Source organism: Aspergillus eucalypticola (assembly GCF_003184535.1).
Source record: "Aspergillus eucalypticola CBS 122712 chromosome Unknown BO83scaffold_3, whole genome shotgun sequence".
In the NCBI taxonomy this organism is placed as follows: domain Eukaryota; kingdom Fungi; phylum Ascomycota; class Eurotiomycetes; order Eurotiales; family Aspergillaceae; genus Aspergillus; species Aspergillus eucalypticola.
In genome coordinates, this window is record NW_020290277.1 from 741,522 (window position 1) to 766,042 (window position 24,521).

A 24,521-nucleotide genomic window follows, 5' to 3' on the forward strand; every position below is an offset into this window, starting at 1 on the left:
ATGTTGGTGATATTCAAGGGTTGCCCTGGATGTCCCCTTTGGTTGAATTTTCACTGACTCCAGCTTCCACACTCCTGCTCCCTGACATTGTTGCTGCCATATACCATGACGGGGCGGAGACTATATGAAGTTAATGACGTGACCGAAATATAGTGGCCTTCTGCCGGTTTGCTTCCTGGTTTTATCCGGACCAATGCATATTTTATATATAAGAGCTTTATCGCTTGCAAGTAAAGCACTTGGAAGAGCCAACCTGAGCCGGCCACGAAAGGTTACCCCCCACATCATGTATGGCTTTCGAATATGTACGGATGTAAATCGGTAGTTGCACGTATCAAGCGTATGGTTGATAGCTGGATTCATGCCTTAGGTGCATTATAAGAGTGTCTTTGACCTTTTCAAACACCTTCCCAACATTTGTTTACACCTTCGTTCTGTAAATGGCAATACCGGGGCAAAGGCCACTCTACTTGTTTATGACTGATATCATTTCGGTGCCCTACTAGGGGTCGTGTCTAAAGTGTTGATGAGAAAGCAAGACACGCGTTGTGCTTTAGATCAAGGGAAGCAGCGAGGTCCATGACGAGTCATTATTGTGTCCATCGAATTTTAGTATAGTCCTACTCACTCGGCGATTATCGATGGAATTGGAAGCAATCGAGTCGAACTTGGGCGTCAAAACTCTCTAGATAGTAGGTATGACCGTTGACTTAATGGCCTACGCAGCGTCTAGAGTACAGCGAACGGAAACATAATCATTAATCGAGTCTTATCTAATTTAACAGATCGCTATCCAAGAACCTAGCCTCTTCCAGGCTGCATACATGTAGACCACATCTATTAATCATGCCCTCATGTCCTTACGCCTTTCATGGCTCTAATCAGAAGGTAGATGAGAAGCGTTGGCTGTCAGCCTTACCACACCACCGTGCGGGCATAGTACATGTCCTACTGCGGGTGTCCGTTTTTGATTTGGAACTTTCACAAATGACCGTTGCAAGGACATAGATTAGAGAAGAAAAGCAAAAAGTGGCTATGGCAAAGCCACAACTGACCCGAGCAAGTCTTTCTTGATGCAAGTCTACCCCGGTAGAAATGACGATTTTCATTGCCCCCAATCAGCAGCACACATAGTCTTCAGTAAGCTCCTACCCGCGCTAGATATGCAATTTTCCGAAAACTGCTCCATTTCAAAAGCGTTCCCTGTCATGAGTTCTCCATATCCCTCACACTTAACACATTCTCCTTCGCCTTTGCCTACAAGGTATATTTATCCCTCTCCGAAGTCACATTGTCCCTTCCTCCACCATTCTCGCTCTCAAATATACAGCCACATTAGCTATAGAAGCCAGATCAATTATAGGAAACAATGCCAGCTCTTACTCCTGAGCAAGTTGCCTTTTACAAGGCGCATTCTGGCGATGATTTGCGACCTAATGAGACCGCCTCTCTCGTATGTGGGCTCCTGGCGGCCATCGTCGCCATCGGCGCTCGTATCACGGCTCGGCGCATCTCGAGGGTCCAACTTGGCCCAGAAGATTGGACCATATTTGCAGCGGTGGTTCGAGATTTGCACTTGCTGAGGCGTGAAGCATTCGAGATATTGACTTTTTTGCAGTTGGGCGAAATTACATACGGCGTCATATTCGCAAAAGCAATAAATAATGGCCAAGGGAGACACATCATTTTCATCAAGGATTTAGTGTCATTCAGCATGGTGGGATGCCATCCAGAACGTTTGAGATCGGTCAGTTGACTCAGTGAACAGGGATATGTTGCTGCCATAGTCAGCTACTCATATACCGTCATGGTGACGAAGATTTCGATACTAATATTCTATCGTCGACTCTTTCGATCTCGGTGGCTTATGGCTTGCTCATGGATTATTGGCATTATAGTTGTGATGTATAATCTGGCTGTCATTCTTATCGCCGGTCTTCAGTGTATTCCACTGTCAGATCTTTGGACGGGTGGCTCGTCGTGTATAAACACAGAGCCCCCCTTCACCGGACTAGCGTGAGTTCCCTTCCTTTCGATGTCGATACTCATGTCTAACCTACTTGTGATCTAGTATCATCAATATATTCACTGATGTGGCCATACTGACTTTGCCTGTGAAGCCTGTTCTCAGCCTTCGCATGCCAAAGGCTCAAAAAGTGCAGGTCTTGGGGATATTCTTACTGGGAGGCGTGTAAGGCATACACAGTCAAACTATAGGAAGGTATATTGACTAACCGTGAACTGCACCATCCAGGGTTTGCGTCTTTGGTATTATTCGCGCCGTAGCAATGACGCGACTGAGTCTCGTCGACCCCACTTGGCTAGGACGATCGAATATAATGAAAATTGGGATAGAAGCGCAAGGTGGGAGTGTAAGTGGGTTGGGGAGATTTCTTATGTAGCTTAGTGGCGGCGGCATAGTTTGCTAGGACGAGCTCGGTGGTCCTGTTGCCAACAGTCACCACATGAATTGTGAACTGATAGAAACATTCGCCATAGAAGCACCAAAAGCAAAACTCATTCTTGCTTATCTTCGTATCTAAGAACACTCTACACAACACAACATGACCTAGTCCAAGAGTAGATCCGCCGCCTTCTCTGCCATTGCGTAGAGGATAGCCTGGTAGTGCGCCACCAGAGGGACAGGCACCACACTTGCATCTGCAACACGTAGTCCCTTGACGCCCTTCACTCGAAGTTGAGTGTCCACAACCTGTCCCATGGATGCCGAGCCACCTGGATGAAAGAAAGTAATTGCGCCATTTCTGATATTCCTGTCAAGTTCCTCATCGGTGGAATCGAGTCTAATCGGCTCATTGCCCGGTCGAGGAACTTCGGTATCCACAATATCGTGACCTTCCGGAGTGTCGAGCAAGAGTTTGGCCACTCGGCGTATACCATCTCGGATAATCGCTCGGTCCACCTCCTTAGAGCAATAGTTGGGATCAATGACAGGAGCGCTTGCTGGATTCGCATCCGCAATGGTAATCTTCCCGCGTGCTGTCGGGGTCATCAAGAGAACAGCCGTGCTGATATGAGTGCCATCCATGGCCGTCTCAAAACCGGTGACAGCTTGACTCATCGGTGCGTAGATGACGAGGATCTCTGAATGAGCAAATTTCGGATCCAGGAATGGATGGTCCTTGCTGGGTGCTTGTCCATCGTCTGCTTGGAATGCCTGGATCAACGCGTCCGCGGGAGTCTGCAGGGTCACGTTCCAGTCATAGGGCACACCCATCCCATATGCTGGACTGTCCCAAAGGGGCGTACCCATAGAGAGACCTCGTTCAGGGTGACGAAGCTTCCACCACTGGGGAAAGCACATGTGGTCATGGAAGTTATAACCCACTTCCGGAGCGTTTACAAGCTGTGGGATGTTGTGTTTTGCCAGCTCTTCCGCGGGTCCAATCCCGGAGAGCATGAGAACCTGCGGAGTACGGTACGTTCCGGCCGAGACGATGACTTCTCTTGTGGCCCGGTATTCCTGTCCACCGACGACTGCGACTCCTGTCGCAATTTGCTGGCCAGCTTGCTCCTTGAGCAACACTTTCTCCACCAGGGTCTTAGTAACGATGGATATTCCCTGGTGTCTAGATAACCCGTATGCTTCGCTGGCAAGCTGACGCTTTCCATCACGCCAATTTTCTCCGAAGTGGGCTAAGCCGAGCGCATTACCGGCATTGGCATCTGGATTGAACTTAACCCCAATTCGTTCCCAAGCAGAACGGACCGGTTCCTTGAGGGGGTATTTGCGGTTGGGGCTGGTCAGAGCGACAATTGTGTTGGTGATGGGGCCGCTGGTGCCGTGAATGGCCAGGTCGGCGTTGGGATCGTAGTGTGTCTCAACACGTTTGAAGTATGGGAGTAGACCATCGTAGCTCCAGCTGGAGTCCCCAACCAGGTTTGCCCACAGGTTGTAATCAGCAGCGTTTCCACGGGTCCAGGTGCCATAATTTATCGCTGTGCCTCCGCCCAGTGCTTTGCCCGCGGCATTATAGCATTCGCGGTTGTTGAGATGTTTCTGTGGCACGGTGGTGTAGTCCCAGTCCAAGCGGGAGTGGTGGGATGCAAAGCATGCCAGAGGAGTGCTCGCCAGAGGGTGATCGACCACGTTGGGTCCAGCTTCGATGATCAAGATTCGAAGTGACTCATCTTTCTCAGCCAAACGACCGGCCAAAGCACAGCCCGTGAGACCTCCACCGACAATGATGAAATCGTAGGTGTCAGGCATGGTTGGAATCCGAGAATGAATGAAGAGGTTGAGTGTGAGAAATTGAAGTACGATGATCGCAAAGATAGGGTGACAATGAGCAATTTGGCGCTGCTGGGAAGCAAGAGAGAGTTGCACGGTTGATGGAGGTATTTATATATTTCTCTCACCCCAAGCTGACCAGGTCAGAAAGGCCAACACAGCTACGGATTCTCAAAGGAGGGCATACCGACCCTGTTGGAACGTAGTGTGAGGTCAATGTAGCGTGATGAGAAATGATTGGCTTTTGGCTGCATTACACTCCGTCTTACAGAGACTAGTCTGAGCAGGCAAACAAAGAACCACAACCCCACCGGTCTGAGCTAGTGACAGCAGGCCACTGCAGCACAAGCAATGTATCTCATCCCCTGTCGCAGCCCAATATTGACCGGCCTTGCTCGGCTTGCATGAGCCTACCCACACATACCAAACCCGGCAACTATTGATATACTTACTCCAGTACATATAGCGATGCATACATCTTCCCACATAATGAACCTGGTCAGACACTACATGCTCACAACATACACATCAGTACCTTACGCGACCAACACCCAGCAGTCATGACGTCTGAGATTGGACGATTGGCGTCCATCATTTCCCGTGCTGCAGCTACCATCGAGGTGTCGCTCACGGAAAGGGGCGACTTTCCGGAGGCCTCTGCTGTTGGATCGGGAAGCAAAGAAGTATTGGCAGCAAAGGCCGACGCTATAGATGCATGTATGGAATTACTGGACCAATTGCAAGGTCCGTCAAAATGCATGATACCACTGGTAAGTTGGCAGAAGCCGAATCTGCTACCATAAACCAGAAAGACACGATAGTAGGCCGAATAACCAAAGATCATTGTTGATATAAGTCATAGTGGAATGGTGCAAGTTTGCAGGCTATTTCCCGACATCATATTGCAAATCATGTCCCGATCCACGGAGAAATATCCTACCAGGATCTTGCCCGGGCATCAGGTGTTCCGGTCAATGAGTTGAAACAATATATCCGTTTCGCAATTATCCACCACCGACTATTTATTGAGAAACGAAATGGTTATGTCTCACATTCAGCTGGCTCACGCTCTCTTCTAGAAGACCCCGGTGCCATTGCTGGTGTATCACAGCTCGACGAATGGTACAGCGCCTTTTCACGAGTGAGCGGTCTCCCTACCTATACTCATCTTTGTGTATCATACTAAGGTGCATATGTAGACTGTCGATGCGATGGATCAGTTTCCGGGGCATAAGCCAAACGAGACCGTATGTCCCGCGTACACTGGCTTAGGCAATGACTCAACTAACCCGGATCTGTCAGGGATATGCCTTGAGCCATGGAAACCAGAGTATTTTCGATTATCTCAGCGACCGACCGGCCAAAGCAAAGCAGTTCGCTGATGCAATGCAGTTCTATACAGTTGCCATACCCGAAGCGTCACCCAGCTTTTTTCTTCAAGGGTATCCGTGGGGCGACCTTCCACGGGGATCGGTTGTGGTAGATGTAGGAGGAAGCGACGGCCACGTTGGTCGGCTCATTGCGCAGCGTTATCAGCACATTAATGTTGTCGTTCAGGATCTCGAATATGCCGCGGCAGACTTCCAAGCTGCGGCAAAGGAAGACCGCAACATCCGGTTCGACGCACACGACTTTTTCTCGCCTCAGACAGTCGTCGCCGATGTTTACCTTTTTCGCTGGGTGCTTATGAATTGGGCAGACGAGTATGTTGTGCGAATCTTGCAACAGCTGGTACCTTCCTTGCGACCGGGTGCCAAGGTACTGGTGAACGAGAGTCTTTGCCCTGAAAGTGGATCGCTGCCGTTAGCTACAGAGAGATATATCAGATGGATGGATCTGTTGATGCTTGGAGTATACAAATCGCGTCTCAGAGACAAAGAAGACTGGGATGCATTGTTCAAGCAGGCTGATGCGGGATTTGACTCTTTTCAGTGTTCCATGGTCCCGGGTTCAGCAATGGGTATTGTTCAGGCAATCTGGCGAGGAAATTGACTCTCTGGGCGATGGCTAGCTGAGAAATATTTGAGCACCTTCTTATGTTCTGATTTACATCATTTAACTAGTAGTTGACCACATCTAGCTGTACTTACGGATCCGAGGATACGCGAAACTCCGCATGTGTTGATAAGTTCTATATTCCAATGTTGTGGTTTCGAAAGCTCTCACCTTCTCACCAAGTGGGTTTGTTCCAATACTGTACCAAGATAATTCGTTTTTGTTTTCACCTGGGGTCAGAAAGGTGCATCGTGCTTCTGAGCCTGTTCGACAAAGAGAGGATATACACCTTTGGCTGCGTCCACGGCGGGGATGAAGGCGCTAAGCAACGCTTCCAGCTACGGCCTCTCGCAGGTCCGTGATTTGAATGATTTCCCATCTAATCACTAATCAGTGGCGGGCTAAAGATCATTTCAATTCCAGCATTGAGCCCGAAATACCCCTCTCCTGCGGCGCCTATTGCAGCCATGTGGTTGGAGGACGAAACAACGAGGCTGTGTCTCCCACCACCTGGATAAATAGTTATCAGCCTCGCAAGAATAACAGATGTCTGTATTCAGTATTCACTACAGCCAGGGTCTCCACGAAGGTTAATGTCGAGGCCAAATGCGCCCCAGAACCCGTGATGCTTTCACAATAGCGATAATTTGCGCTCTTCCGCTCGAGGCCGATGCCCTCGAAGCGCTTTTCGACGAAACGTATGATCGACTCTGCAAGTACTACGTAAAGCAGCAAGGAGATGCAAATTGGTATGTTAACGGACGGGTCGGCAAGCACAATGTCGTGCTATGCTATATGCCCGGGATGGGCAAAATTAGCGCGGCGAGTGTCGCCTCGAACCTGAGAATAAGCTACACGGGCGTTCAACTTGCTCTGGTTGTTGGTATATGCGGAGGCGCTCCGAAATCTTCGAAAAGCCAGGATATCTTTCTCGGTGACGTTGTCGTCAGTGACAGTGTCGTTACATATGAGTTTGATGGAGAGCACTCTATCCATGACAGGCATGGAAGACCCAGTCGCGAGATTCGAACCCTGCTTGGTCGAGTGGGAACACCCTCTACTCAGGCCGGTCTTCAGTCCCAGTTGTTACACTATCTCGAGGTTCTCAACCAGAATGAGAAAAGGTGGGATCACCCAGGTATTGAAGATGTCCTTTTTGAGAGTTCTCATCTTCACAAACATCGCGAGCATGACTCTGATCTAGAATGCTGCTGCTTGAAAGGCAGCTCGCCAGATGAGATCTGCGAAAATGCACTGGAGAGTGATTGTGATTCTCTCAGCTGTGGCAAGAGCACTGTAATGCGTATTCGCAATCCTTCTGAAGCGAACAAAGTTTCTATCCATGTTGGGCCAGTCGCCTCCGGCAATACAGTCATGAAGTCTGGTAAGCAGCGTGATAACATCATCAAACGAGACAAGGTCATTGGCTTCGAGATGGAGGGAGCAGGGGTGTGGGAGTGTCTGCCATCGCTCGTAATCAAAGGTGTGTGTGATTATGCGGATAGCCATAAAAACAAGTTATGGCAAGCCTACGCTGCAGCGACTGCCGCCTCCACCGCAAAGGCTTTCTTAGAACACTGGACGCCTCAGGCACAGGAAAGTGAGTAAACTGAGGATCTACTGAGTGTGCTTCGTACTTACTGACCGTCTCTTTCCATAGGCCTTTTGGACACCAGTAATACTTACCGATTCATGGTCCCGTTTTCGAGAAATCCACGCTTTCTGGGTCGCAAAGACGAAATCCAACATTTATGGAGCTTACTTTCGGCACCGGAAGGACCAAGAAGACTCGCTATTTCTGGATTAGGAGGCATTGGTAAGACGCAAATAGCGCTGGAGCTGGCCTATCTTATGCACGAACATGATGCTGAATGCTCAGTATTCTGGATACCAAGCACCAGTGATGAAGCTATCGAGCAAGCTTGTATAGCCATTGCGCAACAGCTGGGGATCCAGTATACCAAGCCAGATGAGGTGAAGGAACGACTCAAAGAATACCTATGCCAGACGAGCGAGGAGTGGGTATTGATCTTCGATGGCGCCGATGACATGGACATGTGGATGAACGGCAGCGGTACAACTGCGCCTCTCGGGGATTTCCTTCCCTCCAACAGGCACGGCCACATCATCTACACTACTCGCAATCGCAAATCAGCCGTGAAGCTTACATCGCGTGATGTGATACATGTACGCGAGCTTGACGAACAGGCGGGCGTGGAACTTCTGGAAAAGTCCTTGATCCAACAAGATCTTGTTGAAGATAAAGACACCGCGACCTATCTCGTTAAATGGCTAGCCCTCCTTCCACAGGCTATCACACAAGCCGCGGCAACTATGAACGAAAATGAGATAGGAGTGTATGATTACCTGATGCTTCTTCACGAGGAAGAAGACCTCGTGAAGCTTCTGAGTGAATATTTTCAGGCCGATGGGCGCTACGAGGATTCCGTCAATCCAATATTCCTGACTTGGTTCGCCTCGTTTCGTCAAATCGAGAAGCGCGATCCACTTGCTTCCGAGTACCTCTCACTATTGGCCTGTCTCGGCCAGCAAAGTATACCGGAATCGTTTCTTCCACGACCAGTGTCGAGAAAAAAAATGATTGAAGCCCTTGGGCTTCTGAAAGGATATTCATTCATTACTATCCGACCAGGTGATAGGTGCATAACCCTGCATCGTCTGGTGCATCTAGCAGCTCGGCATTGGTTGAGGAGTCAGGACCGCATGGAACTTTACACGCACAAGGCAGCAGAGCGGCTGAGTGAAGCCATGAATAATGGCCATATCAACGAGAAGCACCGGAGAAAATATGTACAACATGCTGAATTCCTACTTCATGGACTTCACGTTATGGCAGTCCAAGCGCAGTGGAACATGCGTATCAGGTCTGGTGGTGATGAGAGGGGCGCAGAAGAAGAGGAACTGCTTGTGCAAGGAACGGATACATTATCCCATATCCTGGAGTCATGAGTTCCGAAACGCATGTAGGATACAGAGAGTACTGCATTAGCATAGTCAAGACCAGCAAACTGGCGAATTCAGGAAGATAATGGGGTATGACAGTGATACTGGCGATGATAGTGTACACTTGACGGCATCCGAGGACTCCAAGCAATGTTCAAAAGGTTGTCCAGTAGAAGAATGAAACGAGACAGAAAGATAAGGAACAGAAAATAAAAAAAAGATAATCATGTGAACAGCGTCATTCAAGGTTAAAGCCACCATAATAAACACACAACGCCTTGCTGGCACCTTCCATGCAGTAATGCATCACCACTGATTTTTGGCCCTCCTTGACAACCTTGGCCATCTGCTTGACGTCCGATGTCCGAGGAAGATAGAGAACCATGTGTTCTGAGAACATAGAATATTCCTTGTAAAGCTTTGCGAGGGAATACGGCTCCATAGTACTCAGGTTAAACACCGTGTCGGAGCGATACCCGGGGCCTATAACGGATCAGTTGGCCACCAAGACACCTAGAGGGTCACAGGGGAGATATAGGCACATACCACCCCATGGCGGACTAGCAAACAAGACACTATACGGTGCTAGATCCTTCAGCTTATTCTTGATGATTTCGAAACAATCACCCTCAAACCAGGTGATCTTGTCCGCCACGCCGTAGATCTTGGCGTTGTGTTTGGCGCACTGCAGGACAGCTGGATTCTTCTCGATAGCGTAGACGCGCTTCCATCTACCGGACAGCGCGAAAGCGATAGAGTTGCCGCCCGCGCCCGCGAATGCATCTACCAGGATGCTGCGTCCTGCGGGGGCGGACTGCGCCATGTGTTCTGCTATTTTGCTGCATTGATGTATTAGGTGCTTAGCTTCTATTAGTGGACAAGAGAACACGCACTTTGCCACAGGCTCGGGCGTGACACCAAACCAGGCATCATCTGTCAGCCAGACACCCTCATCGTACTTGGAGAAGATCTTGTAGCGTTGCGCCCAGTAGCTGTTCCGCAGTGTTAGTGGATTTCGGTTCCGCAACACATGGACGAGGGATGATGGTATTACTTCTGAATATCCCACGGCACCTCGCCAAGATCATTGTAATGATGTACCTCTGGAGGAGGAACCTCCACTGTAGGGTCTCGAGCCATGATCGCTGTATAAATGAGACTTGATCAAGGACTGAAGCTAAAGGCGGAGCGCAATCGCATCGCGACGATATCAGCCATTGCGATAAGCGATAACCGGTGTTTGCAATGTTTGCAGCGCCGGGCAGCTCTCCACGTTGCGCATCTGCGTTCCTCCGCAATGCCCAATGCTCTTATCCTCTCTCCCCACACAACATATACCCCCCTCCCTCGCACAGACATGTTTGGGGCTCTTAATCGGTTTATTGGCTTGGATGCCGAGCCTACCCGACAGGCGCGGGCTCAAAGCACCAGCGACAACTCGTTTGGGTTCCAAGTCCTCCGCAACAAGGATGCGGAGCTCCCTCTGGAGCCGTGGTTCGATTTCATTGTCGGGATTAATGGGCGGTTAATAGTGAGTTGACTTGACTCCTCAGGCAGAGCTGTCTCTATGCGCCGGCTGGACTAACTACCTATCAGGAGGACCCCGATCCCAATCTCTTCGCTACGGAAGTGCGCAACTGCGCCGGATCCAGCGTGACCTTTGAAGTCTGGAGTGCCAAGGTACAAACAGACCCAATCACCTCCTCTACGATATACTAATACCATCACTAGGGTCAAAAAACACACACCGTCTCCATCCCCGTCCCCGCATCCAACCCCGATCTGGGCCTGGCGCTCCAACTGGCCCCCCTCTCCTCCACCCAAAACATCTGGCACGTCCTCTCGATCCCATCTCCACTCAGCCCCGCCTACCGCGCAGGTCTCCTTCCACACTCCGACTACATCATCGGCACTCCGAGCGGGACATTACGTGGGGAATCAGCACTCGGGGAGCTCGTCGAAGACCACTTGAACCGCACACTAGTCCTATGGGTATACAACAGCGAGTTTGACGTGGTGCGCGAGGTTGAGCTGGTGCCTACACGGGGCTGGGGAGGTGAAGGAGCGCTAGGTGCGGAATTGGGCTTCGGAGCATTACATCGGTTGCCGGTAGGGTTGGGCGAAGAGGTTGAGGGACCCGGCGAGGTGGTCTTCGAAACACGGGATGACGGCTCATCCGCGCCAGTAGTGGAAGCTCTGGGTCAGGGTCCCCCGCCGTCTGGGCATTTCCTCGTCCCGGCTAATATGACCTCTCCTCCGCCATTGTCGGGACCTCCAAGGAATCTGGCGGCGTCGCCCGCCAGTCACTCGTCTGCGGGTCGTCGGCATAAGACGCGTCATACCGGGTCAGCTGCGGCAGTATCGTTTGATGACTACTTTGCGGAGGGCGAGCAGAAGAGCAAGGAGCAGGACTTTGCGCCCTCCCGCAGGGGAACGCCGCTTCCGCCTCCGCCCAAGGCTGGGGTGCGGTCACCGCCTAGCTCGGGCAGTCCGGCGCCAGCGGCTGCCCAATAGGCTAGGGCTAAGAGATCGATTGTGTACAGTAGTCATGAAGACCGATTATTATGATGGCCTAATAGGTCTTGTCATGCATTTTTTGCCAGTAACTAGGCCACTATTGCACTGCTGCATCACGGAAGCGATATCTTATTAGATTTTACATTCCGATTAAGGCGTGACTTGGCGCCGCTTTAGGCTTACTGGGAGGCCCAGGGAAATGAGTAAGTGAAGGCAAGAGGACGGGATTTTCAGTGGTAGTTGCTAAGCGTCTTTCGGAGGGGAAACATAAAGCCGGTCATTGGTTTCTTGATTACATGCCTAGTACTAGTAGTAGTAGTAGTAGTAGTAGCAGCCAGCTGTCGTGAATCGGACCCCAGCACTGAATACTATATATCTAACCCAACGCCCATCATAGTAACGAACAGCTACTACTATGACCACTTGTTGAACTAATTATAATTGGCGGCGTTCATCTTGATATTCAGTCATGGTGATCCACCGGTAGTCTTGCAGATTGGCCATATAGAAAGGGTCTATTTGCCTCGAGCACATTGATCACGTCTTCATGGCCGTACTGCCGTGCAATCTCCAAGGCGCTTTGGCCATTATTATCCAGTTGACACAGCTCCACGCCCGGGGTGCCGGCCAGAATGGCAACAACACTCGCGTGGCCCCTCTTCGCCGCTATCCCTAGCGGGGTATGCCCCAATATATCGCGCCGGTTGAGCTCGATGCCAGGACATGCGACCAACACCTTCACAACTCCTGCATGGCCGTTGTAGGAGGCAATCCAAAGAGGAGTTCCGCGGGAATAGGATGCAATCTCGGTATTATTCGCAGCCGCGCCGCTGTCGATTAGGATCTTGACAACGGCGTCATGTCCGTGCTCAGCGGCTGTCCACAGCGGTGTTGCAGCATTAGGATGTCCCATACTGACAGTCACTCGTCCAGTAGCTACTAGAGCTTGAACGATATCGCTGTGACCATTTGCTGCAGCCTTTAAGAGCGGCGTATATCCTGTATAATCGGGGCACTCCACATCAACCCCATGAGTGCTTGCCAGGATACTTACAACTTCAGTATGACGATTGTTCACAGCGGCCCACAGCGGCGTTGTACCGTTATGGCCCTTGCTATTTAGATTCACCTGATTAGCGGAGACCAGGATCTGGACTACTTCCGCGTGCCCCTTGGATGCCGCTACCCAGAGCGCTGTCCTGCCGTGACTGCCTGGGAAGTTCAGATCTACCCCTTCCGTATTAGCTAAAACCTTGACAACACCACTGTTGCCACAGTCCGCAGCCGCCCAGAGTGGTGTTACGCCTTGATGATCCCTCCGATTGAGAAGGACCCGACCGGTAGAGACGAGTATTGCCACTATCTCGTCATATCCTTCCTCAACAGCTCGCTGTAGAGGAGTCATGCCATCGTGGCTTTGCCGGTCGACGTCAGTTCTTGCGATGGCAACCAATAACCTGACGATACGATCGTTGCCGAGATGGATAGCTGCTTCCAACGGGGTGCCTGCTCCAACTCCGCTGTGGTTCGGGTCTAGATCATCCATTGTTATCATAGCTTGGATGGCGTCTTCGTGACCGTTCAATACCGCTTCCCACAGTGCCGAAAGGCCAGCTTTGTTGAGATGATTGATGTTTACTCGGCCCGAGCTCCCCAGGTATTTGACAATGTCTGTATAGCCTTTCGAGGCCGCAACACAGAATGGCGTTTCCCCACGAGCGTCAGGTACGTCCAGGTCATAGTCCTGATGTTGGCAGATTGACTGGACGACCTCCAGGTGCCCATTTGCGGCTGCTAACCACAACGGCGTCTCCCCCTTTCTGTTAGCCATCGATGCCGCTTGGGAGCCCTTCTCCTCTAGCCGCGCGTGTTCGAGGAGAAGGTTAAAAATAATTGGAGGGCCCTTAAGGCTGGCGGCAAGATGAAGGGCTGAGTCTCCGGATGGCGTCACAGCCAAGATGTCTGTGTGCGGGCCTGACAGAAACAAAGGTATTGCTTCCACAAAGTTGTGGCGCGTAGCTTCCATAAGGGGGGTATAGCCGTCAGACTCTGCTTGGTTCCGATTCACCCGGTCGCAAGCAAGAAAGCATTTGGTCAGCTCGATATCTTTTCGGATTATTGCAGACGTGAGGTGTGTTTTTCCTGACGGGCCTACTGCATTCGGCATCACAACTTCACTCTTCAACAAGGACTCAATGACAGCGATATATCCACCATGGATGGCCCAAGATAGTGGTGACTGTCCGAAAAGGTCGTCGGTATGCCGAGCACCACGGGCGAGAAGCCAGTCAACAAGCGCCAGACTCCCGCACTGACAGGCATGTGACAACGGTGTCTGTCCAGAGGAGTCGGGTTTGTCATAGCCATGGGCGTCTAATATGGTCATCAGGAGTTTATTTAGGTTTGGCGTGTTGGGGTCTAGATACCAGATATGCTCCTGCCACCAGACCACTGCATATTGGTAAAAGGCCCAGGGCACGGCGTCACTCGCCCTGGAGGCTTGCAGGCGTTGCAATAGATTATAGCCAACATCCGTATCCTTAGTCCTCTTCAGTCTCAGCAGCTTCAACGCAATTTCTTGGGATTGGCCACGAGCGGAAACTGCTGAATGGATCACTGCCGTTGTCACCGAGATAGAGCTGATTTTAAGTGTCTTAACCGCTGACAATTGCTTGTAGAAGTTTTCGTAGCTCAGGTATGTCGCAATAGTCTCTGCCATGGTTTGATTTGCAGGCATCAAATCGCGATGATTTTTACGGTGATCATTAAGAAATGTTCTCACACTATGGTGCACCATGCGAATACTCCAGTTTTCTTCATCTACAGTAAGTAGACCCCCACAACAAGCCAATGTGGAATGTATGTCATTGAGTATTCTTGCGGGGTCCCAGAAGGTCTTCCAGGGGATGACACTAAGGGCTTCTTTCATTTCCTCTGTGGTCAGTGGCCTGCACGCGGTCGCAACCAGATCCAAAATCTTGGATTGGTACGTGGTTCCGGAAAGGCTAGACCTTTCCAGTATCATCGTGTATAACGCTGAAAGATCTTTAGGCAGATTGGCAATTGCCTTTCGTATATCTGCGTCTGTCCTCTCAAGACACAGAGCTTCTATCTGCAGAGCCACCCACAAGAACATGCCATCCGCTCCTTGGGAGAGGCTATCTCGAACGTCGAGGACAAGGGCAGGGTCGTTTATTATAAGCTTCCCAGATTCAAGACATCTCTCTAGTTCGGCGTTGATGAAGGCATCAATGTCAAATTTGTTAGCTGTCACGGACCAACATCGCTGATTTTGAAGTTGCTTGAGTTCTTGCAGAGAATCGGCAGGCTCCGGCCTGACAGACACGCACAATGCAAGCTTGATCAATTTTTGGATCTCCTGTAAAGACTCCAGGATAACCTGTCGCACTTTTCTGTCGCAATGCATCAGGCCATCAAGTACGAAAAGGGCCTCGAAGTGCGGCGGTAGCAGATGTCTTAGTAAAGTAATAATTCCGTCAACCTCGAGTGATTGTTTGTCTCCCAGGACATCCCGTGCGGCGTCGAGATCGCTTTCTGACTGCAGCAGCTGTCGCGCTAGAGAGCCTATAACTGTTTTCGGCGTTAAGCTCTGCGTCGAATCGTGTTGGCAGAAGAAGTACGCCACCACTGCTTTCCTTTCCGAATCCAAGTTCAAGTCATCCACCATATTGGCGAGAATCACGGATTTTCCCGATCCTAGCATGCCTGTACATATGAGTGTACGCGACTGCAGCCCTTCAGAACCTCGTGGGGCCTTCCACTGCTTGTATATCATTGAGGTCTCCAAGAGGGTGGTAGCACCGAGCTTGCGGATCCGCTTCCAGTCCTGTTCGTAGTCGTAGGTGGAGCACGCATCCAGTACGCGCTGACGCGCTCTAAGCCTCCTTGCGTGGGATTGAGATTCAAAGCGTCTCGCGACCCGAGATCTAAACCATGAATTGTCTTCGGCCACCAGGGATAGTTGCTGAACCATCTGTAGGTTCACTTCTTCTTTGATGGCAGTAGCCCAGATCTCCAGGTCAGATTGGTAGCCTTTCAGAGCAGACGTGAACGTAGAAACCCACTGGCCTATAGCCGTCTTCCGACTCAGTTTCATAGCGTGATGGCACAACTGCACGACAACGATGAAATATTCCAGCATTGATGTTCTGAGACGTCGCGATGTAGGATAGACGGCGCCCATAAGTTGATAGCGAGGTGCAGAGCGACCCACAGCCATGAGCATGGACGATAGTTGTTCAAAGTAGGTCGAGTACTTGACAATGGACTGAAGACCCTATCAGAGAGGCTTTCCACCGACTGACATACATGCTGCAGAATGCTTACCAGAAGCGACATTCGTACCACAGCCCAGATGCCACAGGCTAGGAGGCTCTGCGATGCGCCCAGAACGATGTCTCCGAGTGCAGCGAACTCCTGCACCGCCTGAAGAATACTCGTGAGCCGTGAGCCGAAACATTGTCCTCGAAGGCCAGCCGATCGGTTGATTTCCGCAGTCAATTGCATCACATCCCGGACACTTGGAGGGATGCCAGCGGCTTGGTATGACCGCAGCGTCGCCTTCTCCCGCGATGAGCAATCGGCTTGGAATTCGGAGATAGCCTGCCCCAGACGAACTTCGGGTTTCAGTCTCGCAGCTTTGGTGAGAGCGGTGGTCATCGTGGACCCGAGCTGCGGAACAAGGAGCAATACATCGACCACTTCAGGGGAGATGAAAAGGATGCAGAATCAGAAAAGGGAGGATACAACACAGTGACGAGGCTGTGGTGTGTGTGGGGGAAGATGAAGAAGGAAGGCAGTGCTTTGTGCCGCCACTAATAATGGCCAATCACAACACATCCCGGCTGTTCATCATGGTATAGCAAGTACTACTACTAGGGTTAAGTAGTAGTAAGTAGTCGAGAAGATGTTGGGTAACTATCAATTGATGATTAAGTGATCCGCTCTATGAATGGAGAATAGAAGAAGAGTACTAGTATGTGATCCGAAAGATGGTAAGTAATAACCCGATCGCGGAACCAGCCTTAAGAATGCTTGTTCTTCGATTGGCCAAACCACCGCTGCTCCAACTATCGCAATACTACATAACTTATCCACTACTACTGAGAGTAGTACTAGTACTTTCCTCCCCGCTAATGCTGGCTTGAGATGTATAAGCCAGTATCTGACCCATCCCGATCCAGAAACCACACCAGGATTCCATCCACCAGGCAAGCCTTAGTGCTGACACGCTTTCCTTTGGGTTAACTTAATTTTACCGCCTCTGATTCATGCACATATAAGTAGCTCAGCTGTCATTGTCGCTGACACTTTCCAGAACCACCGTTTTGTGTCTCACTTTTGCATTCTCCTTCCAACGCCGTCAGCCCGATCGGCAATGGCGGAGATCAGCCTGCGCACCGCCCTGGCCATCTTGGCCGGAATCTATCTCCTCTACAAACTTGTCTCCTTTATCCGCTTCTACATTATCGGTCGTCGCAGCGGATATCCTCTGGTCGTGACCCCTTTGTTCACGCGCCATACACTCTGGCAGATCGTGGGTCCGACCTTTCAAGTACAGCTGAAGCGCTATCTTCCCACATGGCTCCACGAACATTTGGACATCCACATCCACGGCTGGGAGTTTCGTCACAAGAATGCTATGCATCGTCGTTATGGCAAGATTTTTGCCATTGTCTCGCCTGATGAGTGCTCACTATGGTAGTCCATCGACCCGGGTACATTTGTTTTGACATCGTTCTGACCCCCATATAGGATCGCCGACCCGACCGTCGGTGCAACCGTCTTGCAGCGACGCAAGGATTTCAACCAGCCCGACGTCGTAGCCCAATTCATGGGCTTTTTCGGACCAACCTTGATTCAGTCCAATGGTGAAGACTGGACCCGCCAGAGGCGCATCATTGCTCCCCAGCTCAACGAAGCCATCATGGGCGAGGTGTGGGAAGAGGCCTGTCGCCAGTCGCGTGCTATGCTTGAGTATCTCCTGCAGAATCCTGGCGGCGAGACCTTGACCGGGCTTCGCAGTATCGCCATCAACGTTCTTGGCCAAGCTGGGTACGGACAAAACCAGGCATGGTCACCTGACTTTGTCGAGACTCTAGGACAGGACTGGCAGGACGCCAGAGTCTCGTACTTTAAGACGATTGCTATGGTCACGGACCGGTTTGTGGAGGCGGTTTTAATCCCAAACTCGCTGAAAGTGATGCCATTCATGCCCGAGTCGATTCGTCGACTGGGTCGCCAGATGTTAAAGGTGCCGGAATATGTCAGAGAGATTTTGGGCGAGGAGCGCAACACTAAATCGAGTGAGGTGTCTAAGAAGCGCCACAATCTGCTAGATATGCTGGTGCGATATGCGCAACATGGAACGGAGAGCTCTGCGAAGCTGTTTCTGTCAGAGGCAGAAATCAGCGGCAATCTCTTTCTCTTTACCGCCGCTGGCTTTGACACAACAGCCAACACAATGGGATACGCTGTGATGTTCCTCGCACAGTATCCCAAGTGGCAGAACTGGGTGCGGGAGGAGTTGTCTCAGTTGGACGCCGATGTTTCGTCTTGGGGATACGATGTGTTCACTCAATGCCCCAGAATGCTGGCTGTCATGGTATGTGATTTTCAATATAGAGTAGTAAGGAATGACTGCTAACCCTGTCAGTATGAAACCCTCCGTCTCTTCACACCTGTCCTCCACTCCACACGCTGCGTGGCCACGACGCAGCAGATCGCCGATGCTGACGGCACACACGTGCTGACGCCCCCGATGGAAGTGTATGTCTCGCAGCAGAGCATCCATCGGGACCCAAATGTCTGGGGGGCGGACGTGGATGAGTTTCGGCCCACGCGGTGGATCGACGACGCCGGTCAAGTGGTGACCCCGGCGAAGGGCACGTTCATTCCGTGGTCGGGAGGGCCCAGAATATGTCCGGGCATGAAGATGTCGGAGGTGGAATTTGTGGGGACGATGGCGACCCTGTTCCGGCATGCGCGGTGCGAGCCAATGCAGGAAGGAAAACTGCAGCAGCAGATGGAGGACTCGATATCAAAGTTGACGCTGCAGGTGAGGGAGCTCCGGGAGGTACAGTTGCGGTGGGTGCCAGCCTGATTATTTTGACAAATGAATATGTCGATATCTAGTTACCAGTAAGCCAATCCACCACAAACAATTAATCATACCCTAAACGAATAAGATCGATAGGACAGCAATCACCCACCATTTCATCCTCTTCACGGGTTCGGCACTCTGTTACTCTATGGATATTGGCCAATCATACGCCCGAGCATCCCGAATACTCGCAAACTCCCCCTCAAAACATACTAGTCTCTTTGAAGACTCTCCTCTCCCATCTTCATCCACCCTCACCTCCGTAAGCTCAATCTGGTGCACCGGTCCTGACAAGACCCTAATCAACGACCGATAAAACTCCGATGTCTGTAGCTTAAACCACCTCCACCAACCATCCAGCCTAACTTGTAAGGAACCCATCATAGATAAATATCAGCCCATCATCCCCTCACCCAACCACCCATCCACACCATCAACCCACACACACATACACACCATCATACTAACCACAATGTCCCCTCCCCACCTCCCAACCACAACCACCATCATAACAACCCTCACCACCCTCCTCCTCCTCCTCACCTCCTTCTCCCTAACAACCTACACCCTAACGACCTACCTCCACCTCGCGCACACCGCAACATCCCTCGTGCCGAAGGTCATCATCCACGACACCGCCATCATCGCCACAACATCCTACCATATCTTCACGACGATCCTGACCTACCTCACATTCATCACGATCTACTTCCTCTTCCCCAGATTCTTCACAACGTCAAACAGCAGCAACAGCAGCAACCCCTCATGGATCCAAAAGGCACTAACATCCCTCGCAACCCTCCTTCTCACGACAAGTCTCCTCGCCTTCACGGTCATCCTGGCTACCAGAAAGATGTCCTTTGGGGACGTGGGCCCGCGTGTTACTGTCTATTTAGATGAGAGTTTGGGTGAGGAAAGTCTGGTTTATGGGGATGATGGGAGGGGGGTTGCGGGTGTTGTTTTGGGGTGGGTGGGTTGGTTTGGTGCAGCGGTTTTGTAAGTTTGCAAGTCTGGGATTTGGGGTGGGTTTGTTGGGTTGTTGGCTAACTTTGTTACTTTAGGTGTGGGTTTATGTTTGTTGGAGAGAAGAAGGAAGAAAAGAAGGGAGATGGGATGCGGGTGGAGAAGGGGGAGGTGGAGGAGAGTACTAGTACGGAGAGTGTGTGAATATGTTTTGTGGATATTAGGGATTGATGGGTGAGGTTGTGTGTGGGTGGTGTGATACTTTAATGAGGTGATGGGTTATGAGTGATGTTGTATGTCTTACTTAGTATGATAGTATCAAAATATATTATGTCAATCAATATACCACTACTAGTAAACTACTTAGCCGTTTCTTGGCATATTGTTCGGTTGTACTACTACTACTACTACTAGTACTAAACTGGGCATATCTGGCGCTGCACTCGGTAAATATCACTCATAATACTGATTTTGATATGAAATAAGGAACAATGAACGTAATCCAGTGTAAACAGTGCTTTACCTTACTCTGTCTCCTGAAACTGCATAGTAAACGCTCATTCGTCTACTTAAAGTACATATGCAAGAACTAGATCAAATAAACCCATTCTAAAACACGGACCCAGTGGCCAATTTAATGACCCTTGCTGACCACCTCCTCCAACTTCTTCCGCACATCTCCGATCTTCTCCTCCATCATGGCCCGCGCCATACCGCTGTGCGCAATCCCCGTGTACCACAGGTGCTCAGCCTTCTCGCGCACCTGCAGATGCGTGTCCGCCACAGCCGGCACCTGCTTCTCGTACTCCCAGACCAGATCCGAAACGTTGCGCATGGTCACGGGCAGCAGGGTCCAGGCAGCCACGGTACCGAAGGCCAGCGGGGACGCCGTGCGCAGGAGGATACCGCGGTTCCGCGACACGATGGAACCGGCCATGGCGGCCACAACGACGTAGACTCCGCCGGGGAGCAGGCGTTCGCCGGACTCGGGCGACGGGGCTAGGGAGGCGACAGTGTTGGTGAAGGCGTTCTCGATGTGCAGAGCACGCGACAGGAAGTTGTTGAACTTGGTCTCGACGGCCAGGGAGTTCTCGTACAGGAAGAGACGGGCCTGACGGACCTGAGCGGTCAGGATGTCGGTGGGAGTAGGGGAAGAGGGAGAGGAGAAGGGAGTGGACACCGGAGCTGCCGGGGTGGTGGTGGTCGGGGCCGGAGCGACGACGGGCTTGGAGACGGCCGGGATCTCGGTCGGGAAGTCATCGTAGATGGGTTTTTTCTGGACGCGAAGTCATGTCAGAAATGGATTCGAGCAAAGCAAGCAGGGTTAATCCGAGTACGTACAGCATCGCGAGGCTCCTCTGCAAAAGCCGTCTGCCGGGGGTAGAGGGCGATACCGCCAGCCAGAAGGGTGGCCGCGATGGGGGCCACAGCCCGCTGGAAGGAGTTAGCGGGAATTTCAAGTTGCAGACGGATGAAACAGGAGCTGAGGGATTTACCTGCTTCAGCATTGGCCGGAAAGACATGATGGGGGAGGCCAATGGAGGGAAGAAGTGAGGGAGAGAGGTGGAAGAGAGAGAGGCTAAGTTGGAGGTTCAAGATGGAATGACGGCCTGAGGTCGGCCGCCAAGCCTTTTTTTTCGTGAGTTTGGCGGCTTTGCGGCTCGAGCCTCCGTCATCGTCCGCTTCTCTTTCTCTCCTCCCTCTTTCTCTCGACTTTCCCCCTCACTCTCCTTTTTAAATATACACCACCATCTGGTGTGGCTTAATTTATACAGGTATTCATTCTACCCATGGTATAATCTCCATGTCGACTTCCTTTCCCGTTGCCTCCCCCTGAACGCCATCATGGGAGCTCCTCTGCTGCTCCCACTCCGGCGTCGGCCGTGGACTTGCAGGACCTGTCTGCTGCAGGCCCGTCGCTCGCTCGAGACGGCCGCCTCGCCGGCGACTCATCGCACAGCCTTCGATTACCTCCCGAGTAAAAACGATGCCCAAAAGAAGTCCGATGACGACACTCTGCGCCGCGTCTTCGACTCGCAGCCGTTCTGGCGCGAATTCAGCCAGCGCAGTGCTGCCCACCTCAAACCTACCGGTCTGGTCCAGAATCAGTACCTGACCAGTCCCGATGGTTTCCGCGTCTTTGCGACCACCACCCTGCAGAAGTGCCAGGCCATCGTGGCCAAGGTGCTGGCCGGTACAACGCTGGAGGATTACCAGAGTATGGCCCGCGATCTCGACCGCCTCAGCGACTTGCTGTGTCGAGTTATCGACCTATCGGACTTTATCCGAGTCATCCATCCCGATCCGCGCGTGCAGGAGGCCGCGACGCAGGCGTACGCCCTCATGTTCGAGTACATGAACGTCTTGAATACGACTACCGGTCTCAACGACCAGCTGAAGAAGGCCGCCGCCAATCCCGAGGTTACGGCCCGTTGGTCCGACGAGGAGAAGATCGTCGCCCAGATCCTCATCAAGGACTTTTCCAACTCGGCCATCCACATGCCCCCGCATGCTCGACAGCGTTTCGTCAACCTGTCCAATGATATCAGCCAACTGGGAAATACTTTTGTCAACGCCGCCGAGCCGGCCAAGTCGCACGTGACCGTGAGCGCCAACAGCCTGCGCGGCCTCGACCCCATCCTCGTGCAGCAGATCAAGCGGTGGAACCGGACGGCCTCCGTGCCCAGCATGGGCCTGATTCCGCGCCTGGCGCTGCGGTCCGTCCACGACGAGGGCGTGCGGCGAGAGGTCTACTTGGCTACACGCACATCGAGCGCCCGCCAGATCCAGCGGCTCGAGCAGCTGTTGGCCAAGCGCGCCGAGCTAGCACAACTCTCGGGCTACGACAGCTTCGCTCACATGACGCTGAGTGACAAGATGGCCAAGTCCCCGGAGGCAGTGTCTAACTTCCTGACCTCGCTGGTGGGCAGTAACCGACCCTACGTGCAGGAGGAGCTGGCGCAGCTGCAGAGTATGAAGGGATCCGCTGGCCGGTTGCAACCGTGGGATCATGCGTACTATGTCCATCAACGGGTACTGCAGTACTCGCAGTCGCGCCGGTCGCGGGAGCTCAGTGCGGTGCCCGAGTTCTTCTCCCTGGGCACGGTCATGCAGGGACTGTCTCGGCTGTTCGATCGACTCTACGGCGTTCGGCTGGTGCCCCAGGAAACGGCTGCCGGGGAGACCTGGAACTCGGATGTGCGCCGATTGGACGTGGTCGACGAGGCGGACCGCCACATTGCTGTTATCTACTGTGACCTGTTCTCCCGCCCCAACAAGCACCCGAACCCGGCCCACTACACGCTGCGGTGTGCACGTGAGATCTCCGCGGAGGAGGTGGCCGAGTGCGCCACGACGATGGATGCTTCCGCCCACCCCAACGATGGCATGGCCACGGCCGTTGATCGCGACGCCAAGACGCTCCGCCAGCTGCCGACGATCGCGCTGGTGTGCGACTTCCCGGAACCGCCTGCGACAGGAACGGGCCGCCCGTCCCTGCTCAGCGAGCACAGCGTGCGTACCCTGTTCCACGAAATGGGACACGCGCTGCACTCAATTCTGGGACAGACGCGGCTCCAGTCCATCTCGGGAACGAGATGCGCGACCGACTTTGCCGAGCTGCCGTCGGTGCTGATGGAACGGTTTGCGACGGCACCCGAAGTGCTCGCACTGTACGCCCGCCACTGGGAGACGGATGCTCCTCTCTCGGAGAGCATGATGCAACACATGGAGAAGGACCGTACGGCGCACGGGTCTATCTACGGCGCGATGGAGAACGAGTCGCAGATCCTGATGGCGCTGGTCGACCAGGCATACCACTCCCTCCCTGCCGGCCAGGCCGCCTCCATCGACAGCACGGCAGTCTTCCACCAAGTCTCTGCGGAGCACTGCACCCTCCCCGATCCGGCCGATACCAAGCCCCCGACCTCGTGGCAGGGCTTCTTCGGCCACCTGCACGGCTACGGCGCCACCTACTATAGCTACATCTTCGACCGGGCGATCGCCAACAAGCTGTGGGAGGACGTGTTCCAGCAGGGCAAGGCGGCGGTGGATCGCCGGGCCGGTGAGCGGTACAAGAATGAAGTGCTGCGCTGGGGCGGTGGCCGCAACGGCTGGAACTGCGTGGCGGGCGTGCTGGGCAGCGCCCATCCCGCCAACGCGGATGGCCGACTTGTCGAAGGCGGCGACGAAGCTATGCGTGAGGTGGGTCGCTGGGGATTGGGACGCGATGGTGTCTCTGAGTAATTTCATTGGTCATGTGTATGTATATTATTCAGATACAAGTGACATAGGCAATAGATATCCCTGTAATGATATTTCAGCAATTCGCAGCAATTCGCAGCAATTCGCAACCTAGTTTATCTTCACCGCACGATACACTCAATACAATGGTATGCCACGCGAGCCTAATCTACAATATGCCGGTAAGTATGCCGCCGTGGCACAAACGCAGCGCCAGTACCACCTTGATCGCACCGTTAATGCTTTCTGCATGTGAGATGCATACTGCACCCCCAGTTAATGAAAGAGGGGAGGCGGGATGAAACCTACCAAGACAGATTGCAGCATGCCAGCCCCTGCGATTGGCGGGATAGAAAGCAAGGTGGTGCTGCTGACTTTCTATTAAGGTATATGATAAACCCGGTTTTTGCCCTTGATTTAGGCATCTGTTCTTTATCCCTGTCGGGAGATCAACCCAGTCTAGAC

The 24,521-nt window shown here is 52.3% G+C and overlaps 11 protein-coding genes across 11 annotated transcripts; 7 read left to right on the forward strand and 4 right to left on the reverse strand.

The window, feature by feature from the left end:
* Nucleotides 1-1,369: 1,369 nt before the first annotated feature.
* Nucleotides 1,370-2,195, forward strand: BO83DRAFT_423337 (uncharacterized protein; the record flags this gene model as incomplete). The annotated part of the gene is made up of 4 exons (XM_025535089.1): nucleotides 1,370-1,561; nucleotides 1,619-1,717; nucleotides 1,769-2,016; nucleotides 2,072-2,195. 4 exons carry the CDS (start codon nucleotides 1,370-1,372, stop codon nucleotides 2,193-2,195), a joined length of 663 nt encoding a protein of 220 aa, XP_025392181.1.
* A 374-nt stretch (nucleotides 2,196-2,569) lies between these two features.
* On the reverse strand, nucleotides 2,570-4,231 carry BO83DRAFT_353436 (GMC family oxidoreductase; the record flags this gene model as incomplete). Its single annotated transcript, XM_025529044.1, has 1 exon — nucleotides 2,570-4,231. One exon carries the CDS (start codon nucleotides 4,229-4,231, stop codon nucleotides 2,570-2,572), a length of 1,662 nt encoding a protein of 553 aa, XP_025392182.1.
* A 397-nt stretch (nucleotides 4,232-4,628) lies between these two features.
* Nucleotides 4,629-6,344, forward strand: BO83DRAFT_454350 (S-adenosyl-L-methionine-dependent methyltransferase). The gene is made up of 4 exons (XM_025536966.1): nucleotides 4,629-5,022; nucleotides 5,115-5,393; nucleotides 5,452-5,499; nucleotides 5,555-6,344. The coding sequence occupies exons 1-4, from the start codon at nucleotides 4,813-4,815 to the stop codon at nucleotides 6,242-6,244; spliced, it is 1,227 nt and encodes a 408-aa protein (XP_025392183.1). The 5' UTR covers nucleotides 4,629-4,812; the 3' UTR covers nucleotides 6,245-6,344.
* Nucleotides 6,345-6,853: 509 nt separating this feature from the next.
* Nucleotides 6,854-9,333, forward strand: BO83DRAFT_454359 (kinesin light chain; the record flags this gene model as incomplete). The annotated part of the gene is made up of 2 exons (XM_025536967.1): nucleotides 6,854-7,851; nucleotides 7,924-9,333. The coding sequence occupies 2 exons, from the start codon at nucleotides 6,854-6,856 to the stop codon at nucleotides 9,215-9,217; spliced, it is 2,292 nt and encodes a 763-aa protein (XP_025392184.1). The 3' UTR covers nucleotides 9,218-9,333.
* Nucleotides 8,990-10,369, reverse strand: BO83DRAFT_353438 (RNA methyltransferase). The gene is made up of 4 exons (XM_025529045.1): nucleotides 10,266-10,369; nucleotides 10,105-10,203; nucleotides 9,758-10,050; nucleotides 8,990-9,694 (listed from the first exon to the last, which is right to left on the reverse strand). Exons 1-4 carry the CDS (start codon nucleotides 10,349-10,351, stop codon nucleotides 9,450-9,452), a joined length of 723 nt encoding a protein of 240 aa, XP_025392185.1. The 5' UTR covers nucleotides 10,352-10,369; the 3' UTR covers nucleotides 8,990-9,449.
* A 188-nt stretch (nucleotides 10,370-10,557) lies between these two features.
* Nucleotides 10,558-11,941, forward strand: BO83DRAFT_353441 (putative Golgi reassembly stacking protein). The gene is made up of 3 exons (XM_025529046.1): nucleotides 10,558-10,742; nucleotides 10,808-10,891; nucleotides 10,943-11,941. The coding sequence occupies exons 1-3, from the start codon at nucleotides 10,569-10,571 to the stop codon at nucleotides 11,723-11,725; spliced, it is 1,041 nt and encodes a 346-aa protein (XP_025392186.1). The 5' UTR covers nucleotides 10,558-10,568; the 3' UTR covers nucleotides 11,726-11,941.
* A 250-nt stretch (nucleotides 11,942-12,191) lies between these two features.
* BO83DRAFT_405439 (NACHT domain protein) lies at nucleotides 12,192-16,677 on the reverse strand (the record flags this gene model as incomplete). Its single annotated transcript, XM_025533799.1, has 13 exons — nucleotides 16,076-16,677; nucleotides 14,395-16,016; nucleotides 14,331-14,367; nucleotides 14,216-14,291; nucleotides 14,056-14,179; nucleotides 13,797-14,031; nucleotides 13,445-13,775; nucleotides 13,158-13,408; nucleotides 12,995-13,118; nucleotides 12,783-12,973; nucleotides 12,695-12,743; nucleotides 12,644-12,673; nucleotides 12,192-12,604 (listed from the first exon to the last, which is right to left on the reverse strand). The coding sequence occupies exons 1-13, from the start codon at nucleotides 16,406-16,408 to the stop codon at nucleotides 12,192-12,194; spliced, it is 3,816 nt and encodes a 1,271-aa protein (XP_025392187.1). The 5' UTR covers nucleotides 16,409-16,677.
* Nucleotides 16,678-16,922: 245 nt separating this feature from the next.
* Nucleotides 16,923-18,914, forward strand: BO83DRAFT_374992 (cytochrome P450). Its single transcript, XM_025530345.1, has 3 exons — nucleotides 16,923-17,449; nucleotides 17,504-18,353; nucleotides 18,405-18,914. The coding sequence occupies exons 1-3, from the start codon at nucleotides 17,127-17,129 to the stop codon at nucleotides 18,849-18,851; spliced, it is 1,620 nt and encodes a 539-aa protein (XP_025392188.1). The 5' UTR covers nucleotides 16,923-17,126; the 3' UTR covers nucleotides 18,852-18,914.
* Nucleotides 18,915-19,258: 344 nt separating this feature from the next.
* BO83DRAFT_374993 (uncharacterized protein) lies at nucleotides 19,259-20,157 on the forward strand. Its single transcript, XM_025530346.1, has 2 exons — nucleotides 19,259-19,847; nucleotides 19,913-20,157. The coding sequence occupies exons 1-2, from the start codon at nucleotides 19,324-19,326 to the stop codon at nucleotides 20,016-20,018; spliced, it is 630 nt and encodes a 209-aa protein (XP_025392189.1). The 5' UTR covers nucleotides 19,259-19,323; the 3' UTR covers nucleotides 20,019-20,157.
* A 180-nt stretch (nucleotides 20,158-20,337) lies between these two features.
* On the reverse strand, nucleotides 20,338-21,394 carry BO83DRAFT_434177 (MICOS complex subunit MIC26/MIC27). The gene is made up of 3 exons (XM_025535761.1): nucleotides 21,311-21,394; nucleotides 21,156-21,248; nucleotides 20,338-21,090 (listed from the first exon to the last, which is right to left on the reverse strand). Exons 1-3 carry the CDS (start codon nucleotides 21,335-21,337, stop codon nucleotides 20,449-20,451), a joined length of 762 nt encoding a protein of 253 aa, XP_025392190.1. The 5' UTR covers nucleotides 21,338-21,394; the 3' UTR covers nucleotides 20,338-20,448.
* Nucleotides 21,395-21,522: 128 nt separating this feature from the next.
* Nucleotides 21,523-24,122, forward strand: BO83DRAFT_374995 (mitochondrial intermediate peptidase). Its single transcript, XM_025530347.1, has one exon. It carries the CDS (start codon nucleotides 21,660-21,662, stop codon nucleotides 24,057-24,059), a length of 2,400 nt encoding a protein of 799 aa, XP_025392191.1. The 5' UTR covers nucleotides 21,523-21,659; the 3' UTR covers nucleotides 24,060-24,122.
* The last annotated feature ends 399 nt before the right edge of the window (nucleotides 24,123-24,521 follow it).

Coding starts and splice junctions, on each gene's coding strand:
- BO83DRAFT_454350 (XM_025536966.1), top strand. CDS start 4,813: ATGACGTCTGAGATTGGACGATTGGCGTCCATCATTTCCCGTGCTGCA. Junction 5,023..5,114: donor CAAAATGCATGATACCACTG/GTAAGTTGGCAG, acceptor TATAAGTCATAG/TGGAATGGTGCAAGTTTGCA. Junction 5,394..5,451: donor GGTACAGCGCCTTTTCACGA/GTGAGCGGTCTC, acceptor GTGCATATGTAG/ACTGTCGATGCGATGGATCA.
- BO83DRAFT_353438 (XM_025529045.1), bottom strand. CDS start 10,351: ATGGCTCGAGACCCTACAGTGGAGGTTCCTCCTCCAGAGGTACATCAT. Junction 10,051..10,104: donor ACGCCCGAGCCTGTGGCAAA/GTGCGTGTTCTC, acceptor ACATCAATGCAG/CAAAATAGCAGAACACATGG. Junction 9,695..9,757: donor TGCTAGTCCGCCATGGGGTG/GTATGTGCCTAT, acceptor GATCCGTTATAG/GCCCCGGGTATCGCTCCGAC.
- BO83DRAFT_353441 (XM_025529046.1), top strand. CDS start 10,569: ATGTTTGGGGCTCTTAATCGGTTTATTGGCTTGGATGCCGAGCCTACC. Junction 10,743..10,807: donor GGATTAATGGGCGGTTAATA/GTGAGTTGACTT, acceptor ACTACCTATCAG/GAGGACCCCGATCCCAATCT. Junction 10,892..10,942: donor TTGAAGTCTGGAGTGCCAAG/GTACAAACAGAC, acceptor TACCATCACTAG/GGTCAAAAAACACACACCGT.
- BO83DRAFT_374992 (XM_025530345.1), top strand. CDS start 17,127: ATGGCGGAGATCAGCCTGCGCACCGCCCTGGCCATCTTGGCCGGAATC. Junction 17,450..17,503: donor CCTGATGAGTGCTCACTATG/GTAGTCCATCGA, acceptor ACCCCCATATAG/GATCGCCGACCCGACCGTCG. Junction 18,354..18,404: donor CCAGAATGCTGGCTGTCATG/GTATGTGATTTT, acceptor TAACCCTGTCAG/TATGAAACCCTCCGTCTCTT.
- BO83DRAFT_374993 (XM_025530346.1), top strand. CDS start 19,324: ATGTCCCCTCCCCACCTCCCAACCACAACCACCATCATAACAACCCTC. Junction 19,848..19,912: donor TGGTTTGGTGCAGCGGTTTT/GTAAGTTTGCAA, acceptor TTGTTACTTTAG/GTGTGGGTTTATGTTTGTTG.
- BO83DRAFT_434177 (XM_025535761.1), bottom strand. CDS start 21,337: ATGTCTTTCCGGCCAATGCTGAAGCAG. Junction 21,249..21,310: donor TCCGGCCAATGCTGAAGCAG/GTAAATCCCTCA, acceptor AACTCCTTCCAG/CGGGCTGTGGCCCCCATCGC. Junction 21,091..21,155: donor CAGAGGAGCCTCGCGATGCT/GTACGTACTCGG, acceptor CTTCGCGTCCAG/AAAAAACCCATCTACGATGA.
- BO83DRAFT_374995 (XM_025530347.1), top strand. CDS start 21,660: ATGGGAGCTCCTCTGCTGCTCCCACTCCGGCGTCGGCCGTGGACTTGC.